Genomic DNA, 22,264 nt, shown 5'->3' on the forward strand with positions numbered 1-22,264 from the left:
CCTCCTTTTTTGGAGGACAGGTACATGAAATGTCTAATGTATTTGTAATCTGAATTTTGCAATTCTCAACTTTTAAAAGTCCACAAAAATGTTGTACAATATATTTTATAATGATAAACTGCAGTATGAAAGAAAGCAATATGGACTGCATGACAGTCCCCAAACAGTTAATGAGAATCCTCACTCCCAGAGTCTGTGCTCTCAATAGATAAGTATTTTTCAACATGGTGCAACATGTCAGCTTGCAGCTGAGCTCAGGCATAGTTGTTGTCTCTCTCCTCAGCTGCCCAGAGGCACGGAACAGTAAAGGACTGCCTTTTTTCCTTCCAGCAAAACCGGGCAAATTACAACTATTTAGGCACAAAAAAGTGTCTTGCATTGGAAGATTAAGTTAGTTATTTTTGTTGGTAAGACAGTGAAAACAAATTAATCACCTGCCTTGCTACTATAGTTTCAACTTTGAAAATGTCACCTATATGCAATCACACAGTAGGCAGGACTTCAACAGCTGAATCCTTCACATAAACAGAGTCTGGTTTACATCTAAAAAAAAAAGTGATTTAATAGGACAGAAAAGTGTTAGGGCACAGCAGAACTGAGAGTGTACAGAGCACCACAGGTAACCACGGCTACTTCAAACAGCTTAGCTTTTTTGTAGGAGCTTCAGTAAACTATATAAATTCAATTAGATACATAGCATGGGAAAAAATGAAGTTGTTTTCACTATTCATAAGCAATTTTGCATGCCTACATCTGTAAATTCACTTTTAAAGCATTTGTACTGGGACACACATGTGCATCTTGTTGTATTGAGACACACAGCTGTGAGGAATTCAATTAACTCCCCAGCCATCAGTTATTGATCAGGCTGGGCAAAGAAATAACATGAAGAAGCAGCCTCACCTGATCTTTTCATCCAATGTATCAAGCTCCACAAACTCATCTCTTACACTTTAACTACAGCATTTCAATGAGGAAGGATATTTATTTACTAGAAATGACTACGGGTCAAGGTCAGTTCTCTTTCAATGGCAGCTTTAAGATCAAAAATGGATTTTTATTCTTTTCTTAATATTTTGGCTTTAATTTAAACCAAAGTTAGTTCAGGGAAGTCCCACCTCTCCTGACATACCTTGGATCAGATCCTGTGATGAGAAACATCTTTCGGTCTTTGTATGAACTATCTTGTTAAACAAAAAGCCTGAAGTCCATAGTTACAAAGCACAGACCGTGTCCCTTCAAAGGGTAAGAGAGAGTTGAAGGTAAAAGGAATCAAAACATTATCTTAATTAGGTAACTTTCATTAACAAATGATATGTACAAAACATTCACTAATCTAATAATGTAGTTAATTTTTAAACTTTGTAACAGAATGATGCAATGCTGTCATTAATAGCACACAGCTGCTTTCAGTAGTTCCTAGAAAACAGCACATTAAAGTTCTGCTTTCTGTACAGAGGAAGAAAAAAAATTCAAAAAACAAACTCTAGGGAATCATGGGTCAAAGTAAAGAATATTTGAACGACTGATTGAAAAAAATAGTAAGGTGGATAATAGTTTAATTACAGGTACAGTTAGATCAGCCGCTGTTAATTAGCTCATGAGACAGCTGCGATTCCCAACCCTAATTTATTACTTTTCAGGATATGCCAAGGGAGACTGAACAGCTTAAGCAGAAGCACCTTCACAGGTGCATACTGATCCATTAGCAATCAGAAAAACCCCAAAACAGAGACATATTCAAACTTTTAGTGCTACCTCCAAGGGCCTGTTGAAATACAAATTCATTCTTTTAATGAAATGCTGGAAGTGCAGTGAAGAAATTGGTTAAGGAAGACTAGTGATTTTCAAAAATAAGTATTAAAATTAGATGCACAGTTGTGTGCTGAATTTGTTCATTCCCTTGACTATATGTGCAAATGACAAGCAATGTCTTCAACTGTTCATGCGGATTTGCAATTAATCAGTTCATGCAAGCAGAGACCAATACCTAGGCTTCTCCCTCGGAAGACAATGTGAAGTGATGCTTTTACAGTAGCTTTTGCAACCCAATGTCATACCTCGAAACACGGGACGGTTATGACAAGCTAGTTCTCTCTGAACACAGCCTGCATTGCTCCCCTGAGAAACCCTTTTCAATTCCTGGCAGCAACCAGCAGTTCATACCAGTTTTGCAGAGGTGTAACCATGTTGCTCCCGCACAGCTGCACTACTAGTTTCACCACAGAGAAATGAAAGACAGTCCCTAACCAGTGTAGAAATCTCGAGATAGTAATTTACTCTCATTGTTGAGGGATCAGTTACTTCTCAATATTTAAGTCTCAACTTCAAAAATCAATAGGAATCCTTCTCAAAAACCTTGTAACTGAAATCACTCAACAGGTTAGCCTGACTACTAAATAAGATGTGTGGATTTAAAAAAACCAACTTTTTGATGTATTCGAATGATGTGCCTAGACATGAAAAAAAGCTTTGTATGCTCAAAACCAGAAAAATAAATATTTCAGTTCTGACAGAATACAGTTTCCCCTCTGTCCCACACAGATGGTAGTTTCAAGACCCCAGCTTTATCTTTCCCTGCACACATTTGTTCTGAAGAAATAAGGCAGTCACATCAAAACTGAGGACTTTGTATGATGAAGAATCAGCAAAACTTTGTTTATTACAATTTCCTTTCCCTTGTTTTGCCAAATGCATCCTGCTGATTGTCAGCACTTACCCCTTTAAGGCTTTGGTGTTCCGAATCTGGGATTTGTGGTCACATTGGACTGAAGAGCAGATGTGGGTTCCTGTCTGGAGCGCAAGTGAAGCTACCAAGGGCACCTAATGTCTCCTGTGTGTGACTTTTTATAAATCACCATGAAGAAGCCCAAGACTTCTTCCTCCATTAACTCTATGTACTTCGTATGGTATGCCAGGATGATTTTTTTCTGATATTAAGCTGTCCAAGGAGTTTTAATATTCTGTCACTATCTGCCTGAGGACAGCTGCACTCACTGCTGATTCCTCCTTTTTAAAAATAAAAGGAATTGCACAGACATCCACAATGTTCCTTTCACCTGGGGAGCATCTGCCACCACCAGAGTCCCTGCTGTCTGAGCAAAAGCATTTCTAAACTTATTTCAGTACCAGACAGAAATTAACGTGGAAAATTAACACGGTGGCATTTTCTGACAAGCTCAAACAACCCAGCTCCAGTGTTAATGGGCTCTGTTAACTCCAAGAAGTGCTCACTTTCTTCAGAAAGCAGAAAGAAAGGGTTAATCCATACATCCTATACGCTTTTCTTTCCAGAGACTAGATGCTGCGAGCTCTTAAAAGAAAAGCAACATATCTCTCTAAAAGCAATTTGCTGAAGTCTTAGTTAAGATTCTGTTGAGCCCCACAGCACTAAGGATTAAGAAAAAATATTAGAAAATCCCCCTCAACAACAGAACACTTTATCAAACTCAGTTTTGGTGCAGTCACAGAGAAAGATGTTTAATAGGGGAATAGATAAATTGTGTCTTAGCCATCTTAGAGACAGGGCAACAATCCATGGGGGAACACGTTCCCAACACCACACCTCCTCAGCAAAGATCATCAAGAATGGAAAGAGAAAAGGTCTTCTACAGAGGATGTTTTTTTCTCCTACAAACCTATTTGGTAAAGACCTTGATGTGCACAGATGGTTTGAGATGCCAGAGAACAGTGAATAGAAATCGAGTGTGAAATAGATACTTTCTCCATAAAGAGCAGCACTAGAAACATGGGCTATTACAACACAGAAAGCAAAGAGACAAACTAGGAATTCTAGTCAACTCCCAGAAGGATGAACGTTGCACTATCAAACTTTGCACAAATATAAATTGAAATCATCTTCCAGGCTGAAACAAGCATCTAAAATCTGGAGCAAACCCTATAATGGAAACAGAGGCATACCAAGGAAACAAGACAAAAGAAGGGTGGTGGATAATTTCAGAATTTTGAGATTACAATCAAATATATTCCTCTTCAAGCGTCCAGGATGGATCTTCAGGGAGAAAAAAAAAAAGAAAAGAATAATAAAGCAGCATACTTTTGCCCCTACAACAGATGAAAATGCTGTTAAACCTCAGGCAGGTACCATTCCTATACAAGCTCTGGAGACACCTTACAGGGTTATTTCAACACACAGAAGAATTTTAGCAGTCCTCTCCCTCTGACTATCGCTTCACACGATGTAGAATATGTAACCAAAATGTTGTAAACACCTCTGAAGAAAGACACCGACTTCATTAAGTTAATATATTGTACATGGTTCACCAACTTTCATAAATGCACCAGGATCATGACACTCCTGCAGCAAATACAAATGAACAAACAGACGACTATCTCAAAGAAATGGAGCGGTGCATGGCTCACTGGACCGCTAGCGAGACACAGCATCTTTCCAGAGCGCAGTTTCAAGTCCTGAGCTCCAAGAAACCAGGTTGTTACACGTCTTTGTGAGAAAGTACCCGACAGCTTGTAGTGGGACTGAACATCAAGCAAAGCGCTACAACTTTTGCAGCCATGACCAGAAGAGACTTTGCTACCTGTGTATGCTGGGAACGCCTGCCTGCGGCAGTGGGGAGGGAAGTCCACCAGGCTGGCAGTGCCACTCAGGTCCAACTCCAGTGCAACCTGCTCTGTCCCAAGGACAGGACACTTGTGTCAAAGAACAATCTCCACATGCACATCTCTGCTTTCACATGCACCCAACAGCTAGCACAAAGCCTCTCTTGTCTGGTCACAGCTTGGCAAAGCACAAGATGTTACTGCCCTGTGGTCTCAGTGGCCCCTTCTGAGTAGCTGGGTGAGAGTCCCAAAAGGCTGTCACTGAAAAAGGAATCAGCTCCTGTTACAGAAATACTCAGCAAGACGCAGCACGACAATTTGTGATGTCAGTTGCCCTGAACCATAAACATTTTGAACTATTTTGGTACAATGGAAAGTTGTGCGAGGGAGAAAGAAAAAGAACAGGATAAAAATAACTGACATAGTTCTGAAGGGCAATTTGCCTATAAGCCCCTTCCCTGCACACTACCCTCCCTCCTTTTCTGCCTGTCCCCACACTTCTGTGTTAATCAGATTAACTAATGTTAAAAAAGGCTCTTCCTAATTACTTTCTAATACTGTAGACCGGACTAAATTATTGATAAAGGTTTCTACCTAAATTAGGATAAAACAAGACTGATTTTTTAAAATATTTGTTTTAGTCCTGTTGATACACAACCATCAGGGACAACAGCTACCTTCAGCAACAAGAGTCAAGGCAGTGGAGAAGAGGCAGCCACATCAAACACACTCTTGCTTCTATTCACCTATGTCCCGTTTCACGAATACGCTTAAGATAACATGATCACTTAACAAACAGAATCCAATGTCAAAATTAACATAGTTTCTTTCTGACCTTGCTATGAATTATTTGATAGATAAGGAATTTAATTTTTCAAAAATTTGTGTTTGCTAGATGTGAAAATACATAGCACCATCTAGGACGCAAACACAAACTTGCTAATTTATCTGACACAATCATTATCACTCTATCACTGAAGACAAATTACTATACTCTTGAAAAGTATCTGTAAAAATGACCCAAAAATAGTGGGGTTGGTTGTTATCCAAATCAGTCTCTGCACATTGCTATAAGAATGGAGGCTCTTACAAGAAAGAGGAACTTTAAGTCATCTGTTCCCACATTCATCCTGGAGTACGTGTACCACCATATAAACCACACTGTACTTTATCAGAAGTCATTACACAATGACATCTCAACTCTGTAGCCTGCACCATTCCTCTTTCCTGACACCCTACCACCAATTATTAGTCAACTATCCCAGAGGGACTTGGTTTCAATGGAGACTTAACTAGAAAAGCACTGAGGAGCAGTCTCCTAAAATTGCCTGTGCAGGACCCAAAGTGCCATGGCACAGCAAACATGCTGCAGTTCTGAGCTGCACAAGCAGCAGAATCAAGATTTGAGCCCTGCCACAGGCAGGGAACACTGCGTTCTGCATTCACCAGCACACGGCTCTGAAGAACACTGGTGGCCAGCTCAGTTATCCACTGGGACCAAAGAGGGAGATCGCTCGTGTACCTGAGTCTGCCTTCCACTTGTGCTGCTTGAGGCCAGTAAAAAGCACACCTCTGCAAGGAAGCCGAAAGTAATCAGCTGCTTCACAAACCCCTTGAATAATTAATTAAATAATGTTAAAAAGTAGAATAATATTCAAAGCTTTTACATTGTACTTTCTTCCCTTTCTCCTTCTGCCTCTCTCCAGAACCACCAACTTGTAGAAAACAAAACAACAACAAAACAGAAAAACTGCATCCATTTTGTTTTTTTCCCCTCCCTAACCACAGGCTACATAATTACACAATTCATTAGAGGAGAGGGGGAAAAATGGGATTAACATAGTTCGAAAACATCTGAAGTCAAATGAAAGCCCTAATTAAACACTGTGCCAAGGAATACACATAACTTCATTTCAGCTATGCTATGATTAATTTAAAAGGGAGATGACACTTTCCCAATGGTATTTCAATTTTTTAAAAATCATTACAAGTGTGTAGTCTTGGTCCCATCCCTGAAGTGTTAAACACAGTTTACTAACCCTTATGATGAAAGATACAAGCATCTCCAGAGTTCTTCATAGCTGAATCACTAATAATTTAAAAGATTAATAATCCTAACAGTAGCTTTCATAAAAAATTAATTAGAAAGGCTGAGAGCACATCTGTTGCTTTTGTTACATTTTTACCCCTTTCTGGTTCAGTTGTCTTTTCCCCACGCTCTTTTAAACTCTTCTCAGGTTCTCAGGGCTGCTGCTGCTTCTCGTGGAGGCTTTTCGCTTCCTCACACTTCCCTCCTTGTTCTCTCCCCGTACTGATTTTTCCTTTGGCAGCTGTTATTACCAGTGTACGACACAGACACTGTTTGGCAGCCAGCAGCTAGGAAGACTTGGACCTACTAACTAATGAAAACAACTTGTTAAAGGCTTCAAAAGAGTGAGTTACTTGTAAGAGTGAGTTACTTATAAGAACATACAACTCCTGTAAATAACGTACAACAAATTTGCTATGGAGGAAAATCATACTGGAACAACTGAGCTCTATAATTCACAACCAGGAGACAGACAGAAACGGAGGGCAGTTTAGGGAGAAGATGGACACTCTATTCCTTGTCCATTGTGAATTTCTACAAGTCCTTGGCAGCCTGCAGAGGGTTGGGAGGGAACGGTGGCGATGATGGTTTCCAGTTACGCCTGAGAAAAAAAAAAATCTACAATGCAGTAGGCTGTTCATAACACCAGGCTATGCACAGCAAGATAACCTTTGATGTCATCACCAAGCCATTAGCGGTCCTGATCAACAGAAGAAAAATTACTTAATCCAAAGTTTAGTATTGATTCATCTGAAGTTTAGCATTGATTCATCTTCCATATAGACTACAGAAAACTCAATCAGCTCAATCAGCTTCAGTTGGGCAGCCTTAAAAGCGCTGTTTGATACCCTTTGTCCTACACTTACTCAGAAAGAGATGGTAAACCATTACAGTAATGTGGGATTCATCTCATTTAACTTCATATGACTAGGACATAAGTGCTAACAAATGAGCTGGCCACTGTATCAGGCTGGCATTGCCCATCTACATTCAACCACATTTTTAAGCTCCCTGTTCTTCTTTACAAACAATAAAGTGGACCACGCTCAGCTGGGGATGCCTGTGTTCAAAGAAATCCCACCACAGCTGTCACCAACAAGCCACCGTTTTTTGCCTACACAAGGTCCCATGTGGTTCCTTCTTTCACCATCACTGGGCTCAAATTTTCTTAAGCACTAATACCCCATTTCTGCAGTAAGGAAACTTCAGCTGGACTTATTATTTACCTCGGCTCCTAGCTAGTGCCTGTGCTCTTACACTGAGCTTTCTGCAGAACAGGATGAGTTTATGACTTACAGAATAAAAACTGAAGAAAAGCAAGATGAAGCAACACATGTTAAGGTCAGATAAGGCATCCGAAGTATATTCAAGAAAAGAAAGAAAAGAACCAGTCTGGCATCTAAAGAAATTTTTTGTGACTCCACATTTCTTTCTAACTGGGTGCAAAAGGACAACCCAGAATGAAAAGATATAAAAACCCCCTCTACTACAAAATAGTAACCACTTCCATCTAGTAACAGCTTATCAAAATAAAGTTATGCTAGCTATTAATTCCAGAGCCCAAAATACTTCATATATGACAACAACTTTTTCCTGCTTTCACAAGTTTTATAGCACAGGTAGAAATTAATCTCAGGAAAAAAAGGCAAACATAATTATCCACAGTTTCTGCACGTACTCCAGTTGGAGAAGAAATAAAAAGGTTATACTTTTTCAAAAACAAACATGGAGCATACCATAAAAATATGTTTCACTGCTAAGACACAGGAAGTTACCTATACTTTAAAATAAACTGCCATAGATACTGAACAAAAGGTTTGGCAATTCCTCCCCACAGAGGCACCCATCTATTTACATCTGGGAGTGCTGCCAATAGAACAGCTACCAAAAACTTCAAAAGGTTCATGGCATGAATAACAAGCCACTGGCCAAAGGATTTTATGATATGACCAGCTGCATAACACCATCTTGAATTATAGACACCACCACCCGCTCAAAAAAAGGCAAAAAAGGGATGTTAAACTTGTTAAAAAGTCAAAAAAGAAACCTGAATTTCCTAAAATAATGTTTTCTACAGGAACGCAATTTTAATGAGGGAAAAAAAAATACTGCAATATAGCACTTCTTTAAGAGCAACTCCAAGCAGTTCTTGTCACCAAGCCTACTCTGAGCACAGTGAACTTCTCCCGTTTAAGTTGCAGCCAGAGCTCAGCCGCTTTGTGATCAGAACACTCTGCTATAATAAATGGCTCCCCTAAACTCACTTGGGGAGAGAGGAGACTTGAATCAACAGAGGAAGAGAGGGATAATGTTTCTGTTGACAAACATTTAACAACTGGCAACCGATAGTAAGAAACAGGGACAAACGAAAGCTTGTCAAATAAAGTTAAGCAGAAGGAACAAGGCTCCTTTTTGGAGCAGCGCTACCATTCTTCATAGATCCCAGGAAATTATCTGAAAACACTTAACCAAAATAAAAAGCTGCAATTGTTGAAAAGCAAGGCTGCTAATCCTAATATTTGTGGTGACATTTTTCCCTGCAAACCAGAACGGGTCAGAACTCCTCCAAATCAAATTACTGTGCGTCCTTTGCCAAGGAGTCTGGTTTTGGTCTCACTAGTCATACACGTCTCAGTGTTCACACAAGTCCTTCTGAGGTACATGAGCAATTTTTTCCCCTCATCTTACGACATTTCTGTAGAAAACATGCCAAAGCATATGTAGCGTCTTGGTCAGATTCCTTATTCAGGAAAGTCAGGACCTTCACTGTCTGCTTACGTCCTGGAAATTCAGTTCTCAGGGAGCACAAATAAAACTTGACTGCAGTATTATGTGTGGACAAATGTTTTCTCCAAGCAGCTATTCATATTCCAACTTCCACCCTCCCAGATTGCTACACAAGATCCAGAGGGAGCCAAACGCAGCTTCCCTCCTCCAGACACGAGAGGGACTAAGCAGAACAAGGCACCCGGGCCAGATCTTTAACTTCAGCTCCAGCGCCCTTCTGGCTCCTCTCGGGGCCACACAGACGAGTCCCGGGGGCAGCCCCGTTCGGACACACGCACTGGCCCCGCGGGGCAGCCGCCCTGCCCGCCCGCCGCCCCCGGCGGACCCGTCCTTACCGCAGCACTTTGCCCACTGCCTGCAGGACCATTTTGCAGCTTAATCCGGGTTTAGGACTCTGGGCGACGACGGGCCGTTCACCGGGGAGGCTGCAGTGATCCCCAACCATGGTACGGCGGGAGGAGCGCGGCGCAGCCGAGCGGAGCGGGGGAACGCCGGGGCGCCGGCGGGCTCGGCCCGGGCTCTCCGCCGCGCTCCCCGCCAGCAGCCGCCCGCCCCCGCCCGGCGCCCCGGCCCGGCCCCCGCCCGGCGCCGCCAATGGGCAGCGGCCGCGGCTCCTCCGCCCGCCGCGCCCGGCCCTGCCCCTGCCCCGACCCCTTCCGGCCGGAGCAGGCCGCGGTGCGGAGCCGGGGCTGCTGCCGCGCCGCCGCGGGCCGGCAGCCGGGCCGGGTTACAGAACCCTGTCTCTCCTCCCTCGGCCCTGGGCACGGCTTGGCAATACATTTCAGCAAATGCTGCGAGGAGCTGCGGGGCTGCAGCAGGAGGCAGGAAGCTCTGGCCCTAGAGAGTCCACCAAGGCAGCACTGTCCAACACAAGCACCAGCATCAACAATAAAATCTCTGCTACTTCTTTGGGCAGCCACAAAGTAAGCAAGACAAAGTAGATCTGCTAGGATGGTGATGCCACAAGACACACGCTGCTGCTGTCTGCAGTACAGGCCTCATGCGTAATGAGGCCAATGCCAGACTCCCGGTGAGAAATGGGAGTGATGATGCCTTTTGCAAGCAAGACTTTGTACTGCTCTCTCAGGACACTCTGGCAAACAAGGGCAAGAGCTAGCCCAAGAGCAAAGCTAGATATGTTCTGCCAGAAACATAGTGAATGTTAGCCCAGCAATGACATTAAGATCCTTATTAGAAGGGTTTAAACAGAGGAAGGGTGAAGAACAGTAAAACCTTTAAGAGCAAGAGCCACCTTGCCCTCATTACTGGAGTTAAGAGCAGGCATTTGAGTAATGGTCTTCAGAGGATGAGTGATTAACTGGTGTCCCCAAACACACACACCGTTTTACACAGAGAAACCACTTTGCCATGAGTTTTCCTAACAGACCTTGTAAAGGCACTGAATGTCCAGCTCCTTAGCCACATCAGGTAACCACTAACCCCCCCAACACCTTTTGGACAGGCAGCTGTGCCCACAGCTTGCTGATGTAGCATTTAGAGGCAAATCATAACAAAAATGTGATGGGTGTGGCATAACATGACCTATAACACAAAGGCCTGAGGACATTACTTATTCTGACACATTGAAACCCAACCCATGACATCTTTGGGAAAACAGTGGGTTTGCCATTTTACATACACCTGCAACACTGGCTGCAGTTGGAAGGGGCAGTTCCCCAGACAGATATTGCCAAGCACTCCGGTCCATTTACTAAACAGGCATCTTCCCCTGTAAAGAGAAGGTCAGACTTGTTGAATTAAACCTAGCACAAATCATGCCATTGCCGCCATCCCCAACCCAGCCTCACTTGGTTAAAGAGGGTGGGAACATGGCTACTGTTTGCACAAATCCAAGGAACCACTGCCATGTGGTGCAGTTGGAAGAATAATGTGCTACTCTGAGTCCCAAAGCACCTACTCAGGCAGTGGTGTTGTCACTTACGTGCTGTCTTTTAGTCACACCTCCAAGTTAGGCCTCCACACCCTTGTGAAGCAGGAGGTATTTGTATTCCCACTCACCAAGCAATCCACTTAAGACAGAGTTTTAATGACTTCACTGATAGCACACAGGAAGTCTGCAGCTGAACACAGCTCAGCTTTTCACTCAGTGGCCCCGTGCTTCACACAGAAGATTATCCAACCCTTGGAAAAACCTGGTGCTCACTCGAGTCTTTTCCCCAAGTAACAGTGAATTCTCACAGTAACATTAAAAAACAGTCCTGGCAAACAGAGGAGGGACATCTGCCAAGAGGGCAGTTGCCCTCCTTTCGTTCACCAGTGAAGTCTGCACAGAGAGAATGTTGTTTGTTAAAAAAACACCCTAAAAACAACAAGCCTGTGATATAAAGCAGCTTAAGTTTTATTAAAAGTCTGTCTATCCAAAGTAAATTAAAGAAAAAATCCAGGGGTCAAACCAAAATAAATACAGCTCTGTGGCATTACGGTTGTATTAGGAAAGCTGGCCCCTCTGTGAGTCCGACAGCTAACCATTCGCTCTTCAGAGACTGAGCTTCAATAGTCTCACACAGGTTAGGAACTCATGCTCTGCTGTTAAAACTGATAGATAACTGAAATAAAATTTTTAAACCTGATATCTTTTTACTTTGACCCAGATAAACGACCCACTTCTCTATTCCGTTAGCTTCTGCAAACTAACATTTTCCTTTCCCTTTCCTCGACCATGTATCTCCACAGCATCTTTTCCAGCCTTTCCTCCACCTATCAGTTTTCTTTCATTCAAGCAATATGCCCTTTTTGCATCAACTGCATGCTACGGTTTACTTGTACTACTGGATTTTATGCAAATTGTGGGAAAACCCAGCATCTCAAAGTCAATTTTAAATGCTCCAAAATAATAAAAATGAAACAAGGTTATTATAGGAAGCACAACTTAAGCACATGCACTTTATTTATATGGCATTGACATAAGTCATTTAAAACATGTGCAGTACAGATTCTCACACTTCAACAAGATTTAGAGCACATCAGCAGACACGAATGTGTTTACTTTAAAGGTGCTGCACCCAGAAAGTGCAGTACATGACCTAAACAAAATGTATTTATTTGAATGCAACTACTGGTCTGATCTCTATACATGCATATTCTGAAGGATGCATATTGGCACTTCCTCAAGGGTCTGTCCTACAGCCATCCAATATCCTGCCTATTTACATCCATCGGTAGCTTCTTTTACACTTGCTTCCTCAAAATCCTCTGCATGTAACAACTGTTGGATCTGACCTCAGCACAAGTGTGCTTCAGCAGTCACAAACTTCTTCTAGTGTGTTCCTTACCCACCAGCCAGACTTCGAAGATCACGGAGTTGTATATTGAAATCATCACTAAAACGTGAACAGAAATACTTGTGAATGGACCTACCAACAATTTTATGACTTGTGTCAGTCCTACAGGCACGTCAGTAATATCACCAGTGGCGAACAGTAAAGGCTGGGAAGAGGGGAGCCCTATTTCCTACCACTTAAACATGACTATATGTTCTTATAGTACATTGACTGAAAGTTTTCTACATTGATCCCAACTACCAAGCCAAGTAATGGTATTTATAAATTTTATGAATAATGCTTTGTATTTATAATGATGTTATAAGCAGTGGTTACACGTAATTATTTATTTGTCTCTTTTAGGGTTCCATAAAAATTAAGCGTAAAGCAATAACCACAGGGATGTATACTAGTACCCAGAGGTTTGGCAAAGAAAGCAAGTTATATCAACTCAGACAAGCAAACAATGTCAGGGAAAAAAATTTTAACCACTGTTTTGATTAAGGTACAATTCAGCATTTATATGTATAGAAATGAGGCCTTGTAATATCAGATCGTAAAGCTCTGTTTTAAATTAAACTGAATTTTACTGTGTGTCCCTGCCTGACATAGAACATTTCAATTTTGCTAGCTAATTAGCTGATTGGTTTACCTTTAATGTGCCCTGCTACCACCTAGCCAAGTACCCTTTCCAGTTCCCTGACAGTGCATCCCCCAGGTCTCTGCAATCACTTAAAATCAGCAACAAAAACCTTTTATCTTTTAGCTTGCCTCTAAGAAGCATTTATACTGAGATTACATTTGCTCTCCATTTTGTCATCCTCACACAGCAGCAAAGATGGCATGAGCAGCTCTGCTCAATATAGACAGTAAAGGCATGGCTTTTGGACAGAAGACAGACTGAAGTCACACGTCTCAACCTCAAAAAGTAGTTTGGAGGTGGTCATAGTGAAAGGAGAAATAAAAGATTTCAAGGGTATACTTTCAGCTCCACTCTTGAGATAACAGCAGGAGAAACTGGTCTTCCTGACCACACAGTGTTGTGATATAAGCCTCATCAACAATGGTCAGAAACATTGCAGAAAGTTTGTGCATAAAGGATTCAGCTTAAAAGCAGCACATTTCTAAGTGACAAGGTATGTACATTTGCTGCTTTATTGAAAGCTTTGGTTACAATAAGTCAGTGTCTCTTCTGCAACCCCCATCTTTGGCTTCATCAGTAATGTGTGGGGTTTTTTCTGCAATAGGCAGGGAGAAAAAAAGGGTACACAATATTCTCACTTAATCCATAACGTGCTAAACAATCAATTGCAGCAAGAAAAGCAAAATACTGCAAAATATCAGTAGAGCTTCAATAGATGCTCCAAAGAGTTTATATTACAACACTTTGGAAAGGATGCACAAAATGAGAAGAACCAAGAGTTCATCAAGTCATCACTTTACTAAATTAAAGAGAAAAAGTAAAGTGAATGCTGCTGTATGTACCAAACAGAAATCCTGATCTCATAGGTACTGTATTTCTGGCATGTGTGTAGGCACATCTATTGTTCTGAAATCCTCTGAAATGTCAAGTTAAGCTAGGTTCATCAAGAAGTGTACATGGATGAGAACTGAACAACATGGATGTGTTGAAGGACGCAGCAATAGCAGTAGCTCAGCAGGAGATATTCAACTCTACCAACATTGAACAAATACCCAAGAACTATTAAGAAAGGATAGGATGGTGACACTCAGACTCTACATGGAGAAGTGATGTGAAACAGAGGGCAGAGTTGATTTTTTTATCGCCCGTTTTTCAGTCAGTTCTCCTGATTCAGCCCACCTCAAGTGACAGAAGCCCTCTGTAAAACCCACTGCAGGACACTTGTTTCCTGCAGAGCTGCTCCAGGCGAGCTTGTGGCAAGTAGATTCTGAGTCAATGAATTGCCATGGAGTTGGAGAGAAACATCTGATTCAGAACTTAGTTTGTAGTATCCCCGAAAACTTACCACTGTTATAAAAATAATTATGTTTTTTAAAGTTATTATTCTGAATACTGGGTAAGTTCCAAGATTACTGCATTCTGTTTAAAGTTTCCCCTGCTGTCGACTGAAAAGGTTCTTTGCTTTCTATACTAAGGTGTTGCATACCATTACAAAGCACCCCATTTCAGTGATGGATGAAACAGTCCCTATATGGTACTCTTTTTACATAGTTCATTCCAAAATAATACAACATCACAAAGACACAGCCTCCAGAAGCAGAGAGTTTTCCTCTTTCTAGTTTGCAAAATAATATGCTTGGCACTACTATTTAAAGGAACAATAAATGGAAAATATTTACAAATAAACAGCTCAAATCTATCACACTCATGTCTTCCATATAGACAAGTTTGCTGGGCAAAAAGCCCAGCAATAGCTCCAGGTGACACTGAAGCTCAAGTGCCAGGCAACATCTATCTCAGAGAGGATAAAATCCCTTTTTTTCTTTCAGTAGGGGATGAGGAAAGAAGAAAACAAACAAGTAAAGATGTGCTAGTGAGGCTAATACATTTATCATTCCAAGTGCCCAAAATGATGTCTTCCAACACATGCATCTCACAGATTAAGTCAGAGGAAGTTTTATTAAGCAGAATACCTGGAGATAGGCTGCATGGGGTGCTCACAGCATACTGTAAAGATTGAGATGCTTAACTTATACCATTGTAGCTGCTGCTAGTTCCTTCCTAGAGATAATACAAGTGAGAATTTCATGTCACATTTTACCATTCCTTTTTTTTTTTCTTGTCCTAATTTTGAAGTTTAACTAGACTGCACCTCAGGGAAGCATTAATGCAATATGCATTTCATACAGAAAAACTAAAATGAAAGGCTCCTTTTTCTTCCCTTCCCCAAATACACTGGACCTCAAGTGTCATATAAAGAGGTAACACTTCTAAAACTTGGCTAAGAAGCTCTCCCTGGGGATTGTTTAACATATTCATAGCTATTTGCTACATATATACAGAACTCTCCCTGAAGGTTTTACAACGCAACTACTGTTTTCACATGTTTGGGTAAATATGGCATGGAAAACAAAACCCTAATTGCAAATAGGCATGAAACTCTAGACTAAGGAGTCAAAGGTGTAATCAGCAGAGGAAAGGAGGGTATCTGCGTCAGCACTGTTATTGGTCAGGACTATCTACGCTTGAGTGGGAAAGACAGAGAGAGAAAAAGGGGAGATGCTGGGAGTGAACTTGCAGAGTTTTCCCAGACAGTTGTACAGCCAGTAAGGAAATACAAGTTTCCCTCCTTGGTGCTAAGAATCACTTCATTTCAGTACAGCAAATGATTTTATCTGGTAACGTTATGTTTAGATGACAGTATGAGGGAAAAACAATTCACGAATTAAGTGTGAAATTTATTCTAGGAAATTTTTCTCCAGTCATTCATTACAAAATATAACACACAGAGCTTACACTACATAAAATTAAACAGGGGAAACTATTCATTGTAATTTCTGGAACTTACAGAATAATTCCTTAGCTACTACTTCTAACGAGCAGGACCACAAAATCCAGAAGTCACAAAATTAACTTGGTTCACACCCACACCAGTGCACATCTGCATTCCACATACAACTCAAAACACACATGCTGCAACCCAGCTAATTTGATTTCTTAATACCTGACACGCCTCACACAGATCATTGTGACAGGGGGACAATAACAGCTTCTGCCTTGCAAACAATGCCATAAAGTATCTAACTTAAAACATGAAAATTCATGAAAAGATGAAAAAATTTCCAGCAGTTGTTCAGCCTTGCAAAGCTGTGTAAGTATTTGCATTGCAGCAGCTCAGCCCAGAGGAGGGGCCACTTCACAGCGCTGAAGTAAAACCTGTTTGCCCAGTGTGCATGTAAAGGCGTGTGCTGGAGATGGACACCGGGCTGCGGAAAGACACTGACAAGTAGTTTGTCACAGGGACTCGCCTCGGAAGAGGTGAGGCTGACATTACACAGCTGCATTTCAAACACTCGTGGAAGCATGACGATCTTGCCTTTGAGAAATCCTCGAACCTAACATACCACTGATTAAGCATTTCAAGCCATTCGAAAACATTAACAGTTCTATTTCAGTATGATAAATGCCAGATTTGTAAATTTACTGAAAAAAATACATTGACATTCTTCGCACTTGGTTACAGTGAAGATGTTACACACAGGAGCCCATAATTTTCTCACAGCAGTGCTGTCTTTGGTCTTTGCTGCATTTGCCAGTCTTGCCCGTGTGAGAGCTTGGCTGCATGTGGGACACACTTACATAGGCATAGCCACACAAAACTGCACAGCGTAAGTAACCTGCTTGTAATTTTCCTAAAACTTGTCACCAAAACATTGTCAGTTTTCATGCTTTGATTCTTCTGATAAAGAAAATGGCTTAAGTGCATTCATTTACCCAATTGATTTGAATCTCACACTTAGTACAAAACTTCAAGCATCTTAGAAAACCCAACATGGTCATATATTCTTGAGATCAACCCACTCCCACAAATTCTTGGCAGATTTGGACAAGCAGCAGCAGTATAACACAATTTAAACTTAAGACTACCGTACACTTTTTTCAGGCACTGCAGTAACACAGACTGGAAGCACACTGGTCTAGTTCAATAAGGAGCTGGTGGGTTAAAAAAGCTTGTATACATAGGATTGTTTGGTTTGTGTCATATTTATTGTTTCTAAACAACATTTCTTCAAAAGCAAGTTAAGCTAGCCACTGACTGAAATCATACTAGTAGTTAAAAAACAAAACCACCACCACCACCACACCAAACCAACAAACAAGAAACACACACACAAGAAAAAACAAAAAAACAAAACACCAACCAAAACCAACTCAAAGAATACCAAAAAGAGTAAAATTTATGGAAAATATCACTTCTCTATACAACAATAATATACAACTACTTGAATTATCTCAAACCATTCGAACGCTCCTTTTTACGCTCAGAATATTTGAAAGCAACCTTTTTAAAAGTAAAAAGCCCCTCCTGGAAGCATACGGAGATTAGGAGAAGGTCAGCTTATGACAGAACTGCCTTCCAAATTGTGGCTAGATTATTGCTTTACAGTATGCAAGTATTTTTATTACTGTGACATGCTTGCACTGGTGTAAACTCTGATTAAGAGGCAATCGTGGATTACATGGATTACCATAAAAGAAACTTCTATGAACCCAAATCTCATCTGATCAAGGAAAAATAAAACAAATGGTAGAATGCACAGTGGAAGAGACCTGAGTTTAAGCCAATCATAGAGAAATAAAGATATGGGTTTAAAAATAACACCATTAAGCATAGATCTGTCTTTGAGCAACACTACTGTATATGAAGCTTTTGTGGTGCTGTCTTGCTTAAAATCTCCATTTTGCCTAGAATTTGTTCTATGGCCATACTCACACCTTCTCCCCTCACAATCCATTACGATTCTTGAATGGATGTTTATTTACTAGGAAATAAAGAAAAGTACTGGCTGACAGAAGAGCTTTGCCCTTCTGGTTAGACAAGATTGCCATGTTTTAGCAATGCAATAACAAAATTAGCCTTGCCTGCTCTCAAGCACACACACAAAAAAATCTCACTTAAGGTCCTGGATAGAAATTGAGGAGAGGATGTTACTACCAAGACTATTCTGCATGAACTTTGCTAAATAAGTTTCTAACCCAATTCCACAGGAAAAAAGTTACTATAACCTACATTTTGCATTTTCCTAAACTACTTGTTTTCAGGACTTGGTCCATATCAATATGTACTGAGACTAAGACCAATGGGTGATAATGTCATACTATCATAATTCCTACTTTACTGAGAAATACCATTGCCATGAACATGGTAAAGACATCTTTTTCAAATGCTTGATGAAAATTGCTTCGTGATGAAGAAAAGGCCCAGAAGTTGTAGTGTTACTGTGGGGACACAGAGGCAGGTGAACACCAGAGGAGAAACAAATACTATGTGCAAACAGAAGAGGGGGAAGATGACTCCAGACTTCTCATAAGTCCAACTCTGCCACTACTTCCTTGGAAGTGTGAGAGAAATTGAACCCCTCTCTAAAGCAAGATAAATATATATGAAATTTTATCTAATTTCAGTGATGCACACTACCTGAAGTATTTTAGCATTTTTCTAGGCTTCTTACTGGGGAGGTGAAAGTGAATATTAGATATATGTATTCATCCCATATCTTGAGATACTTCTGCACTTTGAAAGGACATTATATGCACGAAGCAAATGTGCTCCAATACACAGTACATGAACCTCTCTCTTTTGACGTTCTGCCCTAAAAAAGGTTTGAAACTAGGGAAAATACATTGTGTTCCACTATGCAAATAGCAACTTCCCTGTATAATTATAGTACATTTTGCTGAGAATTGCATCATGACTAGTGTACTATCAAGAGGACAAACATTTAACCACTATTCTTAGTTTGGTAGAAAATTTTTCCCACATTACATAAACACACACACACACATGGGCAGCACCATCAATCTTTTCATTGTTTTTACTTTAGGAAAGGAGCAGTTATTTTTTAATTTCAGCAGCTTTATTTTTGTTGATGTTATGAAACAGGTATTAACTTTCCTCCTTCAGCTTTCTTCAATATTATTCTTCCCTTCTCTTTACCACAGTTTCCTTAACTTTCTATAAGACAAGACTGTGAAACAGGAATTAAAAAATTGGCATGCTGATTCCAAAATATCCTTAAAACTTCAGTAAGACAATTCACTTCTAAATGTGTTTTCAACAAAAAAAGGAGATTGTTGAGGAGTTTCTCCTGATGTTTTCATAAAATTGAGAAGTGCACATCTGACAAAAGAAGAAATAGGATGTTCTTTTAGTTCACACATATTAACCAGAAGCACCAGGAACAAAACATAGCAGATTGTTGAAAATATAATCTAAACTTTACAAGGTCTTCCACAGATGGCCAGAAGTATGAAGCACACAAAATTATCTGAACAGATGCAGCCTTATATCATTTTACTTGCACAAATATCTCTGTCAAAGAGTCAGCCAGTTCAGGGTAACCACACTCAAGCAACAGACTTTAAAAGATGACATGGAACAGGTAAGAAGAAATTAAGTACTCAAAAGCTAACCTTAGTATATCAATTTGCACTCCATATTCAAGCTTCTGATTATACTTCAGAATTCAGTTTTTCATTTCTTTGGCTGGAGGATGGTAAAATGCAGAATATAGATTCTGCTCCCAGTTACTCTCCTACATGCTCAGTGCTAAATCTAAAAGAGCACATGAATGCTGTTAAGGATCCAGTTCCAGTGTTCTCAATCTAACCAGACTGTTAGATATGCATATAAAACCAATCAGCTTCAAAAGGAATTTATGTGTGTGTTCAAGTGCTATATTAAACTGGAAATTAAAAGGTTGGATCTTAACCTCTTTAAGAAGCATGATCAATACGATACAGCTTCTTCAGAGGGCCAGGGAGAAGCAGGGATGAGGTCATGGTATTTTAGCTCTACAGGGTAGAAGAAAATCTTAATTTTCTTCCCAGTACATGCTGTACGTTTTTATAATGAACACACAGCCAACTAAATGCAAATTTTGAAAAGAATTTTTATCATAAAAAGTACAGTTGTTGCTTTTAATGAGAGAATATACAAAACATGTTGCTGTTTCTGAAAGTAATAAAACATTTTATTCCACAAATTAGGCTTTGCTTTGTTTGCATATGCAAGTATTCATGCATATTTGCAACCTGAACACAGCTATACTGCCTGTACGCCTGTTAACTGGCAATTCTTGCACAAAGTATCTGCGTGCCTTTCCCTATGACCAAATGAAGAAACTGGTAAAAATCCACCTAACTGAAGTCAATATCCATATCCATCACAATTTGGGTGCATACCAAAACATAGAATAGATACAGAAATAATACCGCTGAGGAGTGAGGCCCTCCTATCAATGAGCTGAGCAGTGACGGGCACCCATCACCCTGTAATACCCGGCCTCTCAACGTCCCTCGACACTGCAGCCCATCAAGTCCTTCTGGTCGGCCTAATGTAGGTGGGAAAGTCTAGGGCAGGGGGTGCTGCTAAACAAACGCTGTTTACTTCCCACACCAAAAGGGACAAGAAACTATGCTTCACTGTCTGAAAATTCAGTAAGGCCTTCAGGAAACAAGCCTTCTCAGATACAACTTTACCTTTTCAGGAGTCAGTTGGAGAAAGAATAAATCGGCATGAATTCAGCTGTTAGCAACATGCAGGCAACGTACAGCTCCTATCTTTTCCTCACATGACTATTGCATTGTCTTCACCAGGTTTGTTGGAGGACAGCAAAATATGCAATACTTACCATAGCTTAAAATCTAGAGAGACAAGGTCTGCAAGGTAGATACAATCAGCACTGCACACCCCTTCCTTGGGTTGACTTCATCTGTTTTAAACTTGTAGATAAACTAAATAGCTGTGTCCACACTATGGTTTTCATAGCTTACATATTCTAATCATTTCACAATGAAAACATGTGCTTTTTTGATCCGAGAAGATATTTTGCCTACAAAAATATAGCATGCCAGCAAACAGCGGCTGCTACTGTAGGCACAGCACTTCCCATGAAACCTGTGCATTGCACACGCATTTTAGAAGTCAGCCCTCACCCATGCCTCTGAGCTGTCCAAGTAAAACAAGTTATACTGGTAAAAAAAAAAATTTAAAAAATTTAAAAATTGCCTATAACTACATTTGACTTTCTTCCAGTGCAGGTGTTCTCCCAAAAACCTTCTTCATACCCCGACCAACAACATCAGAAAACATTTGGAGCAGAGACAAAATGTACGCGGTTAACGCCCAGCTTTTCCAGTGGGTGATTCACAGGTTTCCTCCAGCAGCACGCTCAGCTCTACACGCCGGTACCCACCCGACGCTTCCCTGAAATGCCTGATTTACCGGGATTGCACAGATGAAACGCGCTGCACGTGCAGGGGACGCCGCAGCCACCTCAGCCACCTCCCTCCCGCTCAGAGCCCACAGAAGACAGCAGCCAAGGCCGCCCCTCTGCCCCAGGGAAGCAGAAGCAATTAGGTGCCTGCCACAGAACCAGCTACCAGAGCCCAGATGCCCGGGTACGCTATATTCCAGCACACCACAGTAACCGGAGCAGGAGGTTCTAGGGTCAGAATCAGCCTTCAGTTCTTGTCTGCTTTCCATCTAGTTATCCCTGTAGTGAATCCTGGGCTTAATTAGCCTAAAGCACACCTCCCAGAAAGGCATCTGGTTTTAACTTGTATTTCTGACAAGAAAGAAAAATCACTTATTTTGCTCAGTAATTTGTTTCAATGGCTGATCATGTCCATTGTTAAAACACACGTCCTTTGAATATTTGAAGCCTCCTAGCTTTAACATCCATTTATGTTTCCAATTTTTATCCTTTCTCTGCTAGATTATAGCTTTCTTCTTCCTTTTTTTAAACTTCATTAGCTAGATATTATATTCACCTCTTGACCTTCTGAGAAACTAAAAAATTTGCTTATGTCTCATTATTAGGA

At 40.8% G+C, this 22,264-nt stretch overlaps 1 protein-coding gene across 4 annotated transcripts in view; it reads right to left on the reverse strand.

Annotated features, from left to right (window-relative positions):
* The window catches only part of MOB2 (MOB kinase activator 2), a 123,263-nt gene that overhangs the window by 24,156 nt on the left and 76,843 nt on the right, over nt 1–22,264 (reverse strand). The window contains exon 1 of one of the 4 annotated variants that reach the window (XM_065636043.1): nt 9,790–9,999. The exons of the other annotated variants lie outside the window; for them this stretch is intronic. Coding sequence (XP_065492115.1) covers nt 9,790–9,899 — 110 coding nt within the window. The 5' untranslated portion in view covers nt 9,900–9,999. Of the gene's footprint in view, nt 1–9,789; nt 10,000–22,264 lie in introns of those variants that run through there. 4 annotated transcript variants of the gene reach the window in all.

Source organism: Caloenas nicobarica, chromosome 5, assembly GCF_036013445.1.
Source record: "Caloenas nicobarica isolate bCalNic1 chromosome 5, bCalNic1.hap1, whole genome shotgun sequence".
Lineage (NCBI taxonomy): Eukaryota > Metazoa > Chordata > Aves > Columbiformes > Columbidae > Caloenas > Caloenas nicobarica.